A 21,005-nucleotide genomic window follows, 5' to 3' on the forward strand; every position below is an offset into this window, starting at 1 on the left:
CACATAGATATTCAGCTTACCCTCACCCATCACTGCCTGCCATTATGAATCCAAAGTATTCAGGGTCATATTTCCTCACCACACACCTTCGCTGTTTCAAAAGTTGCTTGATTTTGTGTCACTGAATCTGTGACATATATTTCTGTAAAGGGGAGACTCGTGGGTACCCATAGAACCTAATTTCATTCGCATGTCTTGAGGTCAGAGGTCAAGGGACCCCTTTGAAAATGGCCATGACAGTTTTTCCTCACCAAAATATAGCATAAATTTGGAGCATTATTTAACCTCCTTCCCGACAAGCTAGCATGACACGGTTGGTACCGATGAATTTCTTAGGTTTTTTCTAGTGTCATATGATGCCAGTATCTTCACCTTAGCTTTAAAAGTGAGCCCACTATAAACTCTGAAATGCAGAATAGCGGTTAATCTAACCATTTGACAGCATCTTCGCGGCCCACTAGGTGTCTCTCTGAGGCCCACCAGTGGGCCCCGTCCCAGTTGAGTATAGCTAGTGCAAACTATCATTATGAAACTTGATATTCTGGATACTATCCCGTAAATATATTAAAACCTTGATTTTCTCTCCAACTGTCTTTAAATGGATCTTCTATATATTCATTCTATCAGCTGGAGGAAAAACAGCACACAGCCAGAAAATACATTTCCTGCTGAAAACGTGTGAATGCTGACAGTTGAAATTAATGCAAAGCATTGCTGAAAATACAGAAATCGTCAAGTACAAATGCATTGAACTACACTCCTGAAAATTTTTATTGTAAAGTTGTTATGGACATTTTGTTAGCTTATTATAAGTGATAAGTGGAGGAGTTCAAGATAAAAGAAACATTTCATCTCTCAGTTTGTGTTATATCAGTTTTTATTGTAAAGTTAACGGCAGCATAAAGAGTTACAGACTCACTGCAGTTCAACAACACCACAGACCACACTGACACAACAACAGTCAGATATGAGTGTTGGAGGTGTTGATCGTGACGAGGGTGCTGGTGCACTCTTTGGTTCTGCTGGTCCGTCAGTGGGTGTTGATGCTCTGCTGCTGGCAGCGGGAAATCAACATGGTGACAAGTTTCTGCAGAACTTCCGCTCTCATCTTACTGATCTGAAGAACCTCTTCGTGGTTCACCTTCTCCTCCCGACTGTAGTCCAGAGACACCTGCAGCACGACAAAGGTATGTCAACATCGTCACAGTGCCAACGCACAGCCGCCACACATGCTATAATTTTAATCACTGACCATGTTGGTGATGAGGGACAGACCAAGAACTCTGAGTCCACAGTGCTTCGCCACCGTCACTTCAGGAACTGTACTCATACCTAAGGAGGAGGAGAGAGTGAAACCTTATCAAGGTTAATAACCTTCACTTTAACTGCAACTTTCTGAATTTGTTGTTCAAACCCTTCTCAAGTACCTAGAGACCCTCATAAAGGGTCTATGGAAACCTCTCCAGGCACCTAGAACCTCTTTAAAGGACTCCTAGAACCCCCTCACAGACCTCTAGATGCTTCTTAAGAACCCCTACAACTTCCTGAAGGACCCATTGAAATCTCTCCCGGACCTCACATACCCCACATCCTAGACTTTGTGAACAGACAGCAGACTGAAGTCAGAGACAGAATGAGACCCATCAGGTTTCCACACTACAACTCCCAGAAGCCCCTGCTGCTGTGCTGCTGTAACAGTTCATCAAAGAATGAACAATCATGTTAATACTCTCTGGATCTGATCTCTGGTCAGATCAACACTCCAACGATCGTCACACTGAGAGCCAATCACTGCTCTCCCTGCCGACTCACTAACGAGGCCCACTAAGACTCATCAGTTATTAACGAGCTCACCAGGAAGGATCCCACTGGATGAGCCATTACTGGAGACAGTGTGTCTGCCTGCCTGTCTGCCTCTCTTTCTGTCTTACCCACAGAGTCACAGCCCAGGATCAGCAGCATTCTGGCCTCAGCGATGGTTTCGAAGTTCGGTCCGCTCACCATACAGTAAACTCCCTCTCTGATGAAGCCGCTGCAGCCGAGCTCAGTGCCCACGTCCAACGTCAGCCGCCTCAGATCCTTACTGTACGCATCAGACATACAGGGGAACCTGATCCCAAAACTGTAGACAGACAGTCAGATGTGACATATCAAATCTAATACAGTACAGATCTAATCTCAGGGCTCATATAGACTCTTTCCTGTTAGTAACCATAATGAGGTATTTAGTGGGCAGAGTGTTAAGTGGAGGCAGAATAATTATCTGAAGACGTTAGTTAAAGCTGGCTAGCAACTATTGTTGGTTTGTTTTTTTAACAATGGCTGAAGAAAATACTAGTTTCTCTCAATATGTTCTGTCACTCACTCTCCAGGATCACAAGTGTTAGTTGAGAAAGTTAACATTAACCAATGAGACCAGATTAGCCGACTCCTACACCGCTGGAGACTCCTTCAGGAGTAGACGGCTGGCTAACGCTAGTTAGCTAGCTAGCTTGTCTAGAGACTGAAGAGCCAGCTAGCTAACGTCTGCTCTCCTCCCGGTGAAGTAGTCTCCTAGCGGCGAGGAGTGAGGCAGAGGGACCGTGACCCAGCGCTGTCCGCTGTTGGGCTCATTTTCTGTAGCATGGTGGAATTAGAAAGATAGCTAGCTAACTAGCCAGTCGCTAAATGAGTAAAATTCAACAACTTAATGCTTCATCCACACACTCTTGTCACAGCGTAGGAAAGCACAGTGCTATCACCAGATGAGGGACAACTTTGTTTGGCTCATTTTCTGTGGTGGCCAACGGCAGCGCTGTAAAGATAAATTGAGGGCGTATAAATCTTTGGATGTCTATAGTTAACTATCCTTCAGTAAAGTCAGTCAAAAAGAGAGTCGTACAATATCGACGAAGCGTTTCAGTGATGGAGAGAAAGGGTTGCTAATAGTTTAGCCTTCTGCTAACTGCAGCTAATGACTCACGGCTGCTGTTAGCAGAAGGCTAAATATTAACAACATTTACTCTCCATCTCTGAAACGTTTGTCCGATATTGCAGCTCGCTAGAGCCTCGAATCACAGTTTGTCATCTCAAATGTATGTGGTATCTGGATTTTGGCACCCAACAACACAGCAAGATGACATTTTAGATGTGTAACTTTAGTCCACTGCTAGTGTTAGCCTCCAGTCTTTCCTTTGTTTAGCCTCCAGCTAACACCATGACCTCATCATGACGTCAACACTAAAAGGGTCTATATAGTCATATCTGTCTCTTCCTGTCTGTCCTCCTGTCTCACCGCTCGTCGTTGGGCCCACACAGCGGATGTTGTCCGGCGAATCCCGGCAGGTTGATGTGGTCTTTGATGATCATGATGTCACCAACTTTAAAGTCTGGACAGATTCCTCCAGAGGCGTTAGTCACCAGTACAGTCTCAACCCCCATCAGCTTAAAGATCCTCACAGGGAACGTCACCTGAGACATGGAGACAGGTAGACGGTCAGATATACTCTATAGCCTAATCCCTCCAGTGTGATCTGGTCTGGTCCAGGTCCAGATCCTTTCCGGGGAAAGAAACTCGCCGTCACAGGAGAGAAAATGATGAAAACTGTTGTGTAGCGGGTTAACCAAGGCTTTCACACTGAGATTTGAGGCTCATACGATACATGAATATTCACTGTCAGTGTGCTAAATGGCTAAATGATGCTGGTGACAGTGACTAGCATGGCTAGCTAACGTTAGCTGGAATGATACAGTTATACATTAACGTTATAGCAGCATCAGACTGTCGTCTCCAACTAAATCTCAGCCTATAGATCAAACAGTTGGTTATTAACACGTTGGTTATTAACAGACAACACCTAGCTTGACGGGAGTCAATCAGATATGTAGAGATGTCTGGATCAGTAATATACTCCACTGTTTTGGACGGGGGAAGACTGAAGGGACATGGCGGCGATCAACCTTCATTTATGAAGTTATCGCCAACGCTCAGGTTCAGGCAAGGTCGCTAAATAATTATTAGACGTGTGTATAAAAGAAATATTTGTATAACAAGAGATGAATGAATATAAACTTTTCAAAATTACAATCCAAACATACGTCAGACACATTGAAGTCTATGAGATCTTCAGTTTTCTTTCCCCAAAACGGGGGCGTGGCCTTGACTTTTAGTGACGTACCTGTATGTGGCGGTCTGATGTGTCGGTAGCGTTGAATTGAGACATGATGAGGACTCACCTGACAGAGAGAGTAACCTTCGTACAGGTGGAAGTGACCCTGCATGAAGACACAGGAAGTGTCCTCGATCGTCCCAAACACCAGACAGCCTTCATGACCCTCGACTAAGAGAGAGACAGACAGATACAGAGAGACATTATATCAGACAGAGATACAGACAGATACCGAGAGACATTATATCAGACAGAGAGAGACAGAGAGACAGACAGATATAGAGAGACATTATATCAGATAGAGAGAGAGATAGACAGACACAGAGAGAGAGAGACAGACAGATGCAGAGAGCCTTGAATGATCAGAACTAAAGATGCCACAGAAAAGGAGAAGAGAAAGGGAGAAAGAAGAAAGGAAAGGAGAGAGAAAAGAAGGACGAATCAACACCAGCAGAAGCCCCGCCCCCTCAGCCTGCAGTGGGCGGGACCTACTCACCAGCAGACCAACTCACCTGTGCTGACGGGGAAGTTGGGAATGTCCTGGTACCTCAAGGTCTGTTTGTTGGCGGCTCCGTCAGCCAGCAGACCGAGTCCTGAACCACAGATCACTGCGACCTTCGGACGGTGACTCGTATGGTTCAGGAGCCACTCGGTGGTCAGTTTGTAGTCCTCGAAGGAGCAGCAGCTGTTTTTTTACAGTGTAGAGAAAGTTTAATAAAACATAAACACACATTCGTAACTTTAAAAAGACTTCAGGTAAATTCATAGAAACTAGACTATACCCATCAGGCTCCACAACCAAGGCTGACCCCCATATGACAACTATTTAAACATGCACTATCTACCTTTTAACATGCACTATCTGGCGCACTTTACACTATACATCCTATTTACCACTTTATTGCTGACTGCACATATGTACATATTACATTTATTTATTTATTTATTGCACATTCTACATTTATTTATTGACGGACTGTACACACTATGTTCACCCATTCACTCTGTATCTTTTATATCTCTATTATTGTCTTTATAATTTTTGTATACCTTTACCTCTCCTGTGATTCACTCTGTTTGCTGATGTTGCTGCTTTGACACCTGAATTTCCCTCCGGGGATTAATAAAGGTTCATCTTATCTTATCTTATCTTATCTTATATTTGTTTTTTATTTAATCTTTATATAATCAGGCAGACGTCCTCTAATTCTGTACAAGTCTAGTTTGATTTTTAATTTTTGAGTCAGTTGTTGAATCTTGAATGACAGTCTGCTGTCAGCACAAACGCCTAAATATTATAAGATTCAGTGAGAGTAATGTGAGTGCAACTTTAGGTTTTAATCGCAGGAAAGTCAGAATCAGTGGTGAAGGTGGAGAATGTTTAATGTATGTATGACGTAAACAGCAGTGGGCCGAGGATGGAGCCCTGAGGAACCCCAGAGTCTGAGCTCAGTCTGTATGAGTTGAACCGATCAATCATGGCATCATCCAGACCTATTGATTGTGGAGTAGGATTTTATGATCAGGTAAGAGGATATAACTGAAGACGAGGACACCTCAGTGATCATTAACAGACAAACAGTGTTTTATCTTCAGAGGAAACAGAAAGAAAAGTGAGCTGACAGCAGATTTTACTGAAGAACCTGTAAAAAGTGGAGCTGAAGGTTCAAAGATCAACACCTGAACTGAAGATTAAGTCCTGATAATAACTGCTGGTCTCATTCATTCATTCATTCTGCTCCTCTCAGTTTATTATCACATGAATGTTAAAGTGTCTCTGAGCAGCTTCTTCGGGTCAGTTTGAATATCTGAATAACACAATGAAGTCTATAATGTAATATGTCTTTATAATGGCGGATAGATGTTGAAATGCACATTTTCTATGATGTAAAATCTATATAGAATATGGCAGAATATATGACATATTAAAAATAATAATAAACTACAAATAACAACAACATAATAATAATAGTAATAATATTAATAATAGAGGGAAAGAAGGGCACTGAAACATCTAACGCTAACATACTTTCATATATAAATACATATATACATATATAAATACATATATAAATACATATATATATATATAACGTATATACGTATATCATATATATAACATTCAGTTTACTGTGATAAAGCTTCAGAAGCTGGACGCAGCTCAAGTTTGGTTAAAAATACTCTACTTTTTTTTTCATGAGCAGCTTTAAAATTCATCAGAGTGAGGTTAATAATAATATATAAAATATAAATATTCCAGATGTGAATGGAGGTCATAAAGGACAGACAGTGTCGTAAAGAGAGTGTAACTTTAGCCTCCTGAGGAACATCTGTGATATTGGCTGTACAAATAAAGTTGACTTGATTTAAAATCATCAGTTTGTGTGATAAACTATAAACATTAACGTTGTTATAAATCATTCATTAATTAATTAGTTGTGATTCTTTCTACAGTATTAAAGTGATTTCAGAATAAAGCGCTGAGTCAGCAGACAGAAACAGAATCTGATCTGAGTTCAGTCAGAAACTAAATCATTAAATGAATAAAGTGAGGAGGGTCTTACCAGGAGCTTCCTTTGGTGTGCATCGTCCCAGCGCAGACACAAGAAGAAAAAGAAGACGAGCAGCGAGTCAGACAGTGACTGTGTGCTCTCCTCTGATTAGCTGAATCACAGCCTGTAAATACAGTCGGGGTCATTGACTCTGTGTGTTTGTGACCTTTGACCTCTGCAGTTTGTACAGTCGAGGGTTAAAGCATGCTAACAGGTTTCTGGTGGTAGTAGAAACTGAAGTTAGCATGCTAACAGGTTTCAGGTGGCAGTAGAAGCTAAAGAAAATAATAAATAATGAAACTGTGTCTATTAGTCCTTTTTAAACATTTTCAGCACATTTTAACAATACGGTGATAATACTGATAACCGTGATAATTTACCTCAATATATATATATATATTGTGATATAAAATGTTCATCTCTCGTCTGCAGGCCGAGATCAAACAGTTTCTGCTACGTCAGCAAAACCTCCATCATCTGTTAGTGTGTGTGTGTGTGTGTGTGTGTGCGCGCGTGTGTGTGTGTGTGTGTCAGTGAGGTAAAGAGCTGTGTGTCGTCGTGGGAACGCTTCTGCAGGAATCCAGCACATCAGTTGCCATAGAAACTGTGTTTCCATAATAGCAACAGTCTGTGTGTGTGTGTGTGTGTGTGTGTGTGTGTGTGTGTGTGTGTGTGTGTGTGTGTGTGTGTGTGTCCTGCAGTATTTTATTTTTGTCATCAACGCTTCCACTCATAATAATTCTAACTGTATTATTAAAAATATTAATAATAGACTGACTGTAGCGTTAATTAATAATGTGATATCATTATGTATGTATGTGTGTATATACTGTACATATATATTCACATATATACACATATATATACTGTATGTGTGTATGAATATTTATATATATACAAACAGCATACGTATATGAATATACGTATATGCATATATATATATATATATAGAGATATGTGTGTGTGTGTGTGTGTGTGTATATATATATATATAAATAGATCGGCGACAACAACGTTGTATTTCGTATGAGAAACACAAAAGGTGAAAGATAGTTCTACATGTTTCTAATCGGTTTTATATTTAATTACATCTAACTTGTGTTTCACAAAAACAACGTTTTTGTTGGGCGGTGTAAGTACTGGTATTGCAGCCTGTTGTAGCCTACAGCAGTTATCTCTCAAAGCAATCATCTTTTTCATTTGAAAGAAGGTTATATTGAAGGATAAATACATAACTATGAAATATATTGAATATATAAATGTTAAATGTATTTGAATATTTATATATTCAATAAAACGTTTTCGGAGTTAAGAAGCTAGTTGTAACCGACTGTCACGCTCACAGAGCTGCTGGCTAACGCTAGTTAGCTAGCTAGCTTGTCTGGAGACTGAAGAGCCAGCTAGCTAACGCCTGCTCTCCTCCCGGTGAAGTAGTCTCCTAGCGGCGAGGAGTGAGGCAGAGGTACCGTGACCCAGCGCTGTCCGCTGTTGGGCTCATTTTCTGTAGCATGGTGGAATTAGCAAGGTAGCTAGCTAACTAGCCAGTTGCTAAATGAGTAAAATTTAACAACTTAATGCTTCACACACTCTTGTCACAGCGTAGGAAAGCACAGTGCTATCACCAGATGAGGGACAACTTTGTTTGGCTCATTTTCTGCGGTGGCCAACGGCAGCGCTGTAAAGATAAATTGAGGGCGTATACAGCAGCTAATGGCTCACGGCTGCTGTTAGCAGAAGACTAAATATTAACAACATTTACTCTCCATCTCTGAAACGTTTCTCAGATATTGTAGCTCGCTAGAGCCTCGAATCAGTTTGTCATCTCAAATGTATGTGATATCTGGATTCTGGCACCCAACAACACAGAAAGATGACATTTTAGATGTGTAGCTTTAGTCCACTGCTAGTGTTAGCCTCCAGGCTTTCCTTTGTTTAGCCTCCAGCTAACACTGTGACGTCATCATGACGTTGACACTAAAAGGGTCTATAAGTGATTGAGCCGACGGCCCACTGATGAATTATATTTGCAGTATCATTATTATTATCATTATTATTATTATTATGAAATGGGTCTGTGGTGACATTCCCTGAAAAATATATTTTTTCTCTATTTTATACACATAAAATGTAATTATGCACATAACTGAAGCTCAAAGAAATATAATGTTTCTATTTTATTCTCCTCCAGACTGGGGGGTCCTCCGGGCCGTGAGTCTGCTCAGAGCGGCTCTGACAGCAGCAGGAGGAGGAGGAGGAGGAGGAGGAGGAGGAGTGTCGGTGCAGCGGCTCCATCAGTCGGTAAACAGTCGGCAACCGTCAGGACAGTAACGGTCGGTGAGAAGATGAAGATGATGCTTCTTCAGCTCGGCGGTAAGAAAAGAGAGACGCTCCGCATGTCTTCCTGTTTCCTCCATCACTGCTCCCTCCATCTTCATCTTCACCTTCATCATCATCAGCTGCTGCCGCTGCTAACTGAGCGGCTTTAACGGTTGCTCCCGGTGTGTGTGTGTGCGTGTGTCGGTGATTTAAACGAGTCACCAGATGTGATGGTCTGATGATGATGATGATGCAGCAAAAACACACCATCTGATCCTGTGTGTGTGTGTGTGTGTGTGCGCGCGTGTGTGAGTACACGCACGAACGAACGCGTGTGTGTGTGTGTGTGTGTGTGTGAGAGTACACGCACGAACGAACGCGCACACACGCACGCTGCTGCTGCCGTTAACTTCGCAACCGGTGAGTAAATATAGAAATCACTGCGTCACAGCGGCGGACTGACGTAGAAACCCGGTAAATATCCGGTCTGTGCTCTGAGCTGCATTCCTCCACAGTCACACAGCTTCATCACCTCCATCATCTTCATCACCTCCATCATCATCATCATCCTCACCATCATCATCATCATCACCATCATCATCATCATCATCACTATCACCATCATCATCATAATCATCATCATCATCATCATCCTCACCATCATCATCATCATCATCATAATCATCATCATCATCATAATCATCATCACCATCATCATCATCATCATCATCATCCTCACCATCATCATCATCATCATCATCATAATCATCATCATCATCATAATCATAATCATCATCACCATCATCATCATCATCATCATCACCATCATCATCATCCTCACCACCATCATCATCATCATCATCATCACCATCATCATCATCATCATCATCATCACCATCATCATCATCACCATCATCATCATCATCATCATCATCACCTGTGTGACACGTGACACCTGTTAATAATGAATAATTGTTTCTAACTAAAGTGAAATGATCATTCTGGATGTTTTATTGTATTTTCATTCTGTGGTGGAAGAAGTATCTTTTACCTCATTAAAAGTACTATTACCACAGAGTTAAAATACTCCAATACAAGTAAAAGTCCTGCATTCAGTACAAAAGTATTAGCAGCAACATGTAGCCGACTTCTGATATTGATCCTGTAGATATGGAGGCTAAGTGGTCACTTTGTTAGGAACAGCTGTATGTGATGTAATCTAGAACAACATGTTCTTTATGAATGTTATAAAGTTATAATATAATATAGAACTTTATTACTGAATCACTGATGGTGTTGAACTGGACGTCATTATATTCAGAGGGGGGTTCCTAATATTCTGACCATCTCATGTCAGCTAACAATAGAAACTCCTCTCTTTCTCTATATCTCTCTCTCTCTCTCTCTCTCTCTTTCTCTCTCTCTCTCTCTCTATATATATATATATATATGGATACCCTGTATATATATATATATGTACACAACATATACATGTATATATCTATATAGATATATACATTCAGTTTTCTGTTCATGTTGAAGCTTAACTTATAAACTATAAAACCAGCCGACAGGGTCAAAGTCCACCTGGTTGAGTCCATCTGTTCGCTCTCACACTGAAATACAAACACTGAGTCCGTCTGCCGTCATTCAGCAGTAATAACTGTGTTCTCAGTACACACAGTGCAGCAGTATTTTACTTTAGACAGCAGTATTTGTAATACATATATATATATATATATATATATATATATATACATATAAAACATTATTGTATCATTTCCATTCATGATATGCTTAGTTTCCTCATGAAAACTACAATAAGTTGTAGTTTTCTTCTCCCTGTGAGGAAGTGACACATTCTACTTCCCGTTTACAGAAACATCATCACTGAGTCGAAGAACGTATATTGATGAGAAGTGAAAGTCAATAGTTTGTTCCATGTCAACATCAGCGCCCAGCAGCAGAGCTAAGCTTCCGTCATTTTTGACTGAAAGCGGCTACCAGACGCTACTAAAATGTCCGCCTACAAAGAGCCGTAGAAAAGTAAAACTAAATTATTTCTATTCTATTGTCATATTCTACTGAAATAACCTGTGTTGAACAATAAAATATTATAAATATAATAAGGGTTTTCAGTCCAAAATGGCGGCAGAGGCTGTTGTCAAAAAAGCATTTCATCTCTTTGCTTCTATCCTCTTTGGCTGAGATCGATCAGCTGACAGTGATGATGTTTGTTAGGTGTTCACAGGTAAATCAGTCAGGGAGGTCTGCTGGATGTCTGATCTGTGGTCAGATTAAAATGTTCATAAAATCTGCCTTTTCATCAACTATTTTCTATCAGCTGATTTATCTTGACATTTGAAAGTCTAGATGTTTTATTGGGAGACTCTCCAGGGACCGCTACGACCAGCGAGGTGAGGCTCAGCCACTGATTGGCTAATAGTGTAACATTTTTACTCAGCAGAGAAGAGCACAACACAAATAAAAGTAAAACTCTCTTTCTACAATGCAGCATCTACAGTTCTGTAAGGAGGCTTTCACATCAGGGACCTGGGCACGGATCCGAGTATACTTGACCCAAAAGTCCAGTTGGTTTGATTAGTGTGAACGCTCTGTACCGTACTTGGGCATGGTTCATCGATCCACTCGAGTCCACTTGAAAAGGTGGTCTGGAGTAATGTTCATGAGTACATGAGGTGTGAAAGCGAACCGTACCGAAACACGGTAGTGGACCGCTAGTTAACGCGAGTGACGTTAGCAGTCAGTGAGTAGTTATCGACGGTCTCCTCCGATCATCTGTATCGGCGCATAGCATGCACCGATCTCATCCTCTGTACTGTACAGCCGTGGATGTTAAAGCAGGAAGGCAGGCGAGAGGTTCCTTAAAATATAAATAATAGTAGGCGATAAGGTCGGGTGATGTTTGTCATTTTCGATAAACTCCGACGACGGTTTGGTGAGTTTTATTTTGTTTCTGTCCAGTTTGAATGTGTTTTACGATGCTCCGCCACTAGAACAGCTGATCTCAACATAAACAAATACACATGAGAGATGACACAAGTGTGTGAGTGGAGAGTGGGGCAATCGTACTCAGGCACGGTACGGATCAGTCGTACCTGACAAGGGTCTAAATGTAATAAAGTGCTGCGACGTGTTGGTTATATAAAGTGCAGTCAGCTCATTATTAACAGACACCTCGAGAACCTCCCATTCATCAGCATCTCAGCCAATCATGTACCACCACCTCCTCAGTCTGCCAACATGGTGGTGACCTTACCCCGTGTGTTTCTCCTGCAGGTCATGTGACTTCTCGTGGAGGAGGGGCAGTCAGCGTTGAACTAGCTTCCAGTGGACAGGAGGTCTGAAGTGAGGCGAGGGATCATGGGAGATGGAGGACCCCTGCAGACCGAGGGGAACGCCCTCCTCAAAGCCGTTTTCCAGGGGAAGCTTAGGTTGACCCGCCTGCTACTGGAGGGCGGAGCTTACATCAACGAGGGCAATGAGCGCGGGGAAACTCCCATCTCCGCTGCCTGCATAGCGAGCTACGACGACCTGCAGACCCGGCAGAGGATGGTGAGGTACCTGTTGGAGAAAGGCGCCGATCCAAACATCCCCGACAAGAGCGGGAGGACGGCGCTGATGCACGCTTGCGCTGAGCAGGCGGGAAAGGAAGTGGTCTCACTCCTACTGGAGAATGGAGCTGATCCCAGCCTCAAAGACTACTCCGGCTCCTCCGCCCTCGTCCACGCCATCAACAAGGGAGACCGCGACACTCTGCAGGTGCTGCTGGACGCCTGCAAAGCCAAAGGCAAGGAGGTGATCATCATCACTACTGACACGTCTCCGTCAGGCACCAAGAAGACCAAGCAGTACCTCAACTCCCCCCCCTCACCGGGCATCGTGGACAGACTGTCTCCAGCCTGCATGTCTCCCTCTGAGGTGGAGATCGGCACCTCCTCACCGCCGGGAGACAAGAGCAAATACGAGGGGGGGATCTTCAGCTTCGCGCTCACCTCGGCTTTACCTTTACCTTCAGCTCGGCCTCCAGGAGAAAAGAGACCGCCGCCACGCAAGCTGCTGAAGAGGCTGAACTCGGAGCCCTGGGGCCTGGTGGCGCCTTCGGTCCTGAGCGGGGTTCCTCAGGAGAGGGTTGATTTAGGCCTTGAGGAGGAGGGCGGCTGCGATCTGAGCAGGACGATCGCCGAGATTAACGGCCTGTCCATTACAGAACCGGTGAGACCTCTGTTGTCACGACGACACAGCATCGAGACCCACGACCCCTGCTCCCCCAAACTCATCGACCGGTCCTGCTCCGAGGATTATGCAGCCCTCTCTGGTTCCTCCTGGGCCGACAAAGTCCAGCAGCACCAGATCCTGTACCGTAGGAACACGGCCCCGGAGTCCCAGGAGAATGCCGGAGGACCTGGAGCGGTCGCTGCCCGGGCCCTGGCTCACCCTAAACTGACCCGGATGGAGCACTACGAGTCAGACACCCACCTCTGCCCAGAGTCCATCCCTGGATCTCCAGACTCTGGTCGGGTGTCTGTGGAGCGGAGGAGGTACAACGCCTCTCCCCTGTCCTTGGTCACCAGTTCCTCAAGGGAATCTCTGGAGAACATCCCCAACTCAGTGTCCCCCATCACCATACGCAGGCGTCCTCCGGGGCTGCTGGAGCGCCGGGGCTCCGGGACCCTCCTGTTGGACCACATCTCCCACACCAGGCCCGGCTTCCTGCCTCCGCTCAACATCAACCCCCAGAGACCCATCCCCGACATCCGGGCCAACGGAAAGCCCACCTCCCCCATTCACTCCGGGCATAAGATCCTGGTCCCCATGGCCCCCGCTTCGCCCAAACGGGGTCCCGACTTCAAGATGAAGAAGAAGCTGATGAGGAGACACTCGATGCAGACGGAGCAAATGAAGCAGCTCTCCACCTTCCAGGAGATCCTGGCCGAGAAGGTCATCGAGTCCAACGGGGATTGATGATAGGAGGCGTGGGAGCAAAGCATGATGGGTAGCTGCAGAGACTTTTAGGGTGGTGATTTACTGTGAAGCTTCTCCATCAGATCATCACCTCACTGATGAACTCCTCTAAAACCACGTCCTGAGGCCTGTACTACAAAGCGAGTTAAATATAGCCAGGGCATCTTCTTGTTATCTAGCTTAACTAACCCTAACAAACAGATCCCGCTAAGCGGTCCTACGAAGGTGGTTATCAACTCTGTAAATCAACACAGGGTTTCTCCATCTGGCTGTGAGCGCGTTCACATGAACGGTGTTTGCAGTTTATGACCAATCACAAACATGGACAAGTCCACAGACTTGTAGACAGACAGGCAGAGCGGCACATTTTACAAAGGAAGAGTAAACTATATTAGACAAATACGAAGAAGTTAACCACTTAATCAGACTAAAAGTAACACAGTTGAAGCTGCCAAATGCAGGGAGGACAGCTGACAAAAGCAAAAACTCCAGATGTGTGAATGCGTAAATTAACAGACTTATTCATTTAACGGAACACTCAAAAGTCAGATAAAGTCGTCTAGATATATATAGCTTTAAGAATTGTATTGGATGGATGGATTACACCTCAGTATGCACTTTATCCAAAAATGCGGTTTATGTGATTATTTGAACCTTTTTTCAGCTGCCGTCTCTGGCGGTGTGAAACGGACTCAAGAGCAGGTAAAATATATATATATATATATATATATAACATAAATATAAAAACATAATTCAAAGCGGTAAACACCCACGGCATAAATCCAGCTGTCCTTCCTGCATTTGTCAGTTTAAATTGTGTCTTTTTTGTCTGGATTTTGACTTAAACTTCTTCGTATTTGTGTAATATTATCATACAATCACCGCAACGAGCTCTGATTGGTCAGTAGGAGGTGCTTTACAGCCAGTTGATCTCTTATCTGGAACATAACCAGCTCCGGAGCAGGTTAGCTGTTCAGCATCAGTTACCATGGTGATCTACCCCGGTAAGAAGTGATCCACCTTCGTAGGACGGTAAACCCAGAGTTAACCCTGAAGTTACCTCGCTAACGCCAAACTTCATAGTACAGGCCTCTGGTCTTCATGGAGGGCTGCACCAACAAACATTTTATTCAACCGAGGAAAGGGTTCAATTAGAGTTTTGTTAAACTTAACTTTATAAAACCAGTTTTAAATTTGAGCCACAATTTTAAACTATAATCTCTGGTTCTGAGGTAACCGTTAAATCAACATAAATGTCATGTCGGACGGCCGGTTGGGAGGAGTTAATCGGTCCTCTGTCCCCCCTGTACACTGCACGGCAAACAACGCTTGACAAAACTGAAATTCGGTGTGACTCTAAAATGAGCCGTTTAAAGTTCAGGCCAGAAACGGGCTAAAATCGTATAAGGTATGCCCAGCTTTAAGGGACCCAGAGTGCAGACTAAAGACCACCGAACCTTTTCCGTTCCGGTCCTGAGACTCTGTAACAACACTTCTAGATTTCCTCTGAGTCTTCACAGACAAACAACCACAGAGATGATCTGTAAACTAGAACCATGACGGCTTCATGCAGCTACAGCTAAGACATCAAAATATCAGCAGCATTTTGTGAAATGTAAATCACCTGAGCTGTTGGTTTAAAACACAACCAGCTTCAGAAAAGACTAATAGATACAGCACTTGTTTTTTTTCTGTTCATAGTTGAAACAACGTCTCATCACTTATTAGTAAAAGTTAAATCAGATCAATAAGAGAAGTTTAAATGTTGTCGGTGCAGCTCTCCGGTTTCCTGTCTGCTGAACCACAGGAAGCTTTCTGGGTTAAGAATCCGTTTACAACACATTCCTGACGCTTCCTCTTTATTTATTCACTTGAGTTAAAAACTGATGAAACTATGAAAAGAAATAATCTGACTTGTTAGATGTTTACAGATGCACAATTTGCACTGAGGTCCATTTTTCTCGTGGTGACGGATGAAAACATGAACCTTCTGCTGGACCTGAAGTTTAACTGATGAAACCTGAAGGTCGACTCTGAAAACAAACTGTTATCTCTAAGCTAACATATTTATTTTAATCCATTTATAAGCTCTTGTTCTGATTGAAGAATGTGATAACGTGTGAAACTACCTACTGCGCTGTATGTACTGTAATTATCGACACACTAGTCTATTTGGTATTTCTGTGTAAATGATCCTCTGAATGAATCGTCTTTATTTTACAGTTCAGAGGGACGTTTGAAACGTCCGTCCTGACGATGTTTCTGTACTTTAACATCACCGAGGTGATATTTTGATCTAATGTGTGTTGAGATGAACTTAAATGAAACGTGGTTTTCTTGTTTATGAAATTCCAAAGAAGTCGTGTGGACGATTTGAACCAAAACCTGCGTAGGCTGTAAATACTGTAAAGATGCGTCTGTGCAATAGAGCCTGTACTGTAATGTCAACCCTTAAGCACTTCATCTGGTTCAACTCAAGAGGGCGCTGAAGGACAGTTAAAGGAACGGTCCCACGTTTTCTCTGTCCTCTCCAGAGTCAGAAGAGAAGATAGAAATCAGTTTCATCTCTGTGTGTCCAGATCCAGAACCAGGACGGGCTTCACTTAGCTTTAAACACACATAAAGAAAGGCCTAAAGTGTCAAAGCAAAATTAATCTGGGTTTTTATAGACTCTTTTACAATCAACGTCATGATGAGGTCACGGTGTTAGCTGGAGGCTAAACAAAGGAAAGACTGGAGGCTAACACTAGCAGTGGGCTAAAGTTACACATCTAAAATGTCATCTTGCTGTGTTGTTGGGTGCCAGAATCCAGATATCACATACATCTGAAATGAAAAATTGTGATTCGAGGCTCTAGTGAGCTACAATATCAGAGAAACGTTTCAGAGATGGAGAGTAAATGTTGTTAATATTTAGTCTTCTGCTACCCTCAGCCGTGAGTCATTGACTGCTGTTAGCAGAAGGCTAAACTATTAGCAACCCTTTCTCTCCATCACTGAAACGCTTCGCCGATATAGTACGACTCTCTTTTTGACTGACTTTACTGAAGGATAGTTAACTATAGGCATCCAAAGATTTATACGCCCTCAATTTATCTTTACAGCGCTACCGTTGGCCACCAGCCCGCTGGTCGGACAGCTGGCTACTTAGCTAGCTTAGCTTGCTAATTCTGCCATGCTGTCATGAAACACAGAAAATGAGGTGAACAAAGTTGTCCCTCATCTGGTGATAGCACTGTGCTTTCCAACACTGTGACAAGAGTGTGTGGATGAAGCATTAAATGGTTTATATTTTACTCATTTAGCGACTGGCTAGTTAGCTAGCTACCTTGCTAAATTCCACCATGCTACAGAAAATGAGCCCAACAGCGGACAGCGCTGGGTCACGGTCAAGCCCCCAGGAAGTGCGCCGGTCATTGATCCCAACTTTCGTAGTGGCCAAAGGTGGTACTGTAACTTCCGTGTCTGTCAGGTGATGCCATTAGGCCCAAAAAAGACTTTTTCCCATAGATTTACATTGAGAAAGAGATGTCTGTAACTCAGCGAATAATCTTTTTATAGGTAAATCAACTTCCCAGTACGAACATTCTAATAGCCCTTATTTAAATCATTAGGTCCTAAAAGTTGTAAAACAAACTAATAGCTGAATCCAGTTATTTCACTTCCTCCGTTCATGTGAATGAGACCCAGACTGAGGCTGGAGCGCAAGCTGTGATGACGGCGTTGTATTACAACAACAAATTCCCCTGCATCCCAAAAAACATTTTCCCCATAGACAACCATTATAAAAAAGATGTCTGTAAAACTGTTGACAGGACATGCTAGTGAAGTTGTTGGAATCTGATTTTCCCCTGCTTCCATTTTTGGCGCTAAAACAGGCCAACACTTTCCCCAGCTTCCAGTCTTTGTGCTAAGCTAGGCTAACAGTTTCCCCCTGCTTCCATTCTTTGTGCTAAGCTAGGCTAACAGTTTCCCCCTGCTTCCAGTCTTTGTGCTAAGCTAGGCTAAACCTGTCCTGGATCTACACACACACGCAGATTAAAACATTTTACTCTGGAGAAGAACGATTTACAGAAATATTGAAGTATTTCTATAAAGTTTCATTGAAATGAGCGTCTCTGAATCTTTGATTGTTACAGTTTGACTGTGAAATGTTTTTAATGACGCTTCCTGTTGACACTTTGAGCAGCAAGATAAAGTTGATTTATGTAAACATTTTGCCCTTTCTGATATGAAGAATTATTAAGAATGAAACTGGATCCAGTTTAAACACATTTGTACGAGTTTGATCCTGGTGAATCCAGTTTGATCTGGATTAAACTAGTTTAAATCAGGCGGATCCAGTTCATTCAGCCTGAATCAACTTGTTCAGACTGTTTTTAAACTAGAACAGACTGAATTAAACTGGTTTAAACTTGACCTGAGTGGTTTGAACTGGATTCAACTTGATCAGACTGTTTAACTGGATCAGACTGGATTAAACTGGTTTAAACCTGATTGGACTGGTTTAAACAGGCTAGACTACTTTAAAATGGATTCAACAGGATGAGACTGTTTTCAAACTGGATCAGACTGGATTAAACTGGTTTAAACTTGATAAGACTTCATTAAACTGGATCAGACTTGGTTAAACTGGATCAGACTGCTTTAAACTGGATCAGACTTGATTAAACTGGATCAGACTGGTTTAAACCTGATCAGACTGGTTTAAACTGGATCAGACTGGTTTAAACCTGATCAGACTGGTTTTAATTGGATTCAACAGGATCAGACTGTTTAACTGGATCAGACTGGATTAAACTGGTTTAAACTTGATCGGACTGGTTTAAACAGGCTAGACTACTTTAAACTGGATTCAAAAGGATGAGACTGTTTTCAAACTGGATCAGACTGGATTAAACTGGTTTAAACTTGATAAGACTTCATTAAACTGGATCAGACTGGTTTAAACTGGATCAGACTTGGTTAAACTGGATCAGACTGGTTTAAACCTGATCAGACTGCTTTAAACTGGATCATACTGGTATAAACCTGATCAGCCTGGTTTAAACGTGATCAGCCTGGTTTAAACTAGATCAGACTGGTGGTTTAAACCTGATCAGACTGGTTTAAAATGGATCAGCCCGGTTTACACCTGATCAGACTGATTTAAACTGGCTCAGACTGGTTTAAACTGGATCAGACTGGTTTAAACCTGATCAGACTGGTTTAAACTGGATCATACTGGATTAAACTGGTTTAAACTTGACCAGAGTGGTTTGAACTGGATTCAACTTGATCAGACTGTTTAACTGTATCTGACTGGATTAAACTGGTTTAAACTTGATCAGACTGATTTCAACTTGATAAGATTTGATTAAACTGGATCAGACTGGTTTAAACCTGATCAGACTGGTTTTAATTGGATTCAACAGGATCAGACTATTTAACTGGATCAGACTGGATTAAACTGGTTTAAACTTGATCAGACTGCTTTAAACTGGATCAGACTTGATTAAACTGGATCAGACTGGTTTAAACCTGATCAGACTGGTTTAAAATTGATCATACTGGTTTAAACCTGATCAGCCTGGTTTAAACCTGATCAGACTGATTTAAAATGGATCAGACTGGTTTAAACTGGAACATAGTGGTATAAACCTGATCAGCCTGGTTTAAACCTGATCAGACTGGTTTAAACTGGATCAGACTGGTTTAGACCTGATCAGACTGGTTTAAATCAGACTGGTTTAAACTGGATCATACTGGTTTAAACCTGATCAGACTGGTCTGATTGATGGATCTTGTTGTACATGGATACTTGAAGTTTAAACTAAATTAAAGTATTTTTGTAAGCCTGTTAGCAGATAGCAATGTCTCTAATGAATCTGTGATCTATTTTTCTTCTTTCACTCTGATTGTAACTCAAAGTGGAATAAAAACATTTGTTTCATGTTCAACACTCAAACATGCTGCATCCAATCATCAGTTAGACACTGATCTCAACCCAGACTCCCTTTAAATAACAGTTCTTCAATACAGCATGATGTTCATTTAGTAAATTATGGTCCCATTTAGAGTCAAATAGACCATAAAGCAGGGGATGCTTTAGGGTGGCGACGGCCAAAACCAAAATGGAGACAGTCAAATACCAAGATGGTGACCGCCAACAACCAAGATGGTGACCGCCAAAATCCAAGATCCTGGAACTTTTCTTCTTCATCTACACAAACAGCAGCAGAGTTAAAATAAAGATTTGATCAAATCAATAATAGATAAATAAATAAATGATGGTTGTAGATGAACAGCTGACAGTTGTGTAGAAGTGAAACTGAATAAGTGATTCAGTCACTGGAGATCTTTACAGCTTCTGTTGTGTCAGACCTTCACTGTGAATCATTACAGCAGCGTCACATGACCCGCTGTCAGCCGTCACTGTCGCGGAGGCCCGCGTCACGGCATCTTGCAAGAGTTTAAACAAAGCTAGGGGCTTCCGAATCCAAATTTCGCCAAGGGCACCAAAAGGGCTAGAGCCAGCCCTGTTGGTGAGGCAAAACGTGACCCTGACACGTTATCCTCTGGTGAATAGGCGGGTCTAATACACACTTTGGCGTGATACTGGGTTGGTCCGTTCCAAACAGTGGGGAACAAAATACCCAGATGACCATATTTGCTGTTTTGGACTCTCCGTCTCTCAGCTCAGTGAAGATGGTTTGTTGTTGTTCAACAAGAAGAATTTGAGTCAAACTTCAACCAAAGATGAACTTGACACAACGGCTGTTATAAATCTGTCTATAAACCAGAAGTATGTGACTGGACAGACACCAGAGGACAGAAGGAAGCTGTTAGATCAACTGACCTTTTGTTTTTTATTGCTGGCAATAAGATCATAAGATCATTTCCACAACAGAAATAAGCCTCATGGTGTTATTGTTATCCTGACTTTAACTTCTCTAGAAGCACTCGCTGCCCCCGGCTGGGCAGGTGATTGTTTTTTTATGAAATTGTCTAATAACATCAATCA

General features: G+C 42.5%; 2 protein-coding genes across 3 annotated transcripts; one reads left to right on the forward strand and one right to left on the reverse strand.

The window, feature by feature from the left end:
- Nucleotides 1–859: 859 nt before the first annotated feature.
- On the reverse strand, nt 860–6,860 carry pnp4b (purine nucleoside phosphorylase 4b). Its single transcript, XM_074654328.1, has 7 exons — nt 6,713–6,860; nt 4,661–4,833; nt 4,216–4,319; nt 3,275–3,450; nt 1,932–2,122; nt 1,253–1,332; nt 860–1,171 (listed from the first exon to the last, which is right to left on the reverse strand). Exons 1-7 carry the CDS (start codon nt 6,844–6,846, stop codon nt 1,031–1,033), a joined length of 999 nt encoding a protein of 332 aa, XP_074510429.1. The 5' UTR covers nt 6,847–6,860; the 3' UTR covers nt 860–1,030.
- A 2,159-nt stretch (nt 6,861–9,019) lies between these two features.
- ankrd34a (ankyrin repeat domain 34A) lies at nt 9,020–17,763 on the forward strand. Of its 2 annotated transcripts, none has more exons than XM_074654331.1 (2): nt 9,020–9,070; nt 12,317–17,763. In XM_074654331.1, the coding sequence occupies exon 2, from the start codon at nt 12,401–12,403 to the stop codon at nt 14,000–14,002; it is 1,602 nt and encodes a 533-aa protein (XP_074510432.1). In that variant the 5' UTR covers nt 9,020–9,070; nt 12,317–12,400; the 3' UTR covers nt 14,003–17,763. The 2 variants fall into 2 exon arrangements, with proteins under 2 accessions (XP_074510432.1, XP_074510433.1); XM_074654332.1 differs by lacking the exon at nt 9,020–9,070 and adding an exon at nt 10,914–11,062.
- The last annotated feature ends 3,242 nt before the right edge of the window (nt 17,764–21,005 follow it).

This window comes from Sebastes fasciatus, chromosome 12 (genome assembly GCF_043250625.1).
Source record: "Sebastes fasciatus isolate fSebFas1 chromosome 12, fSebFas1.pri, whole genome shotgun sequence".
Lineage (NCBI taxonomy): Eukaryota > Metazoa > Chordata > Actinopteri > Perciformes > Sebastidae > Sebastes > Sebastes fasciatus.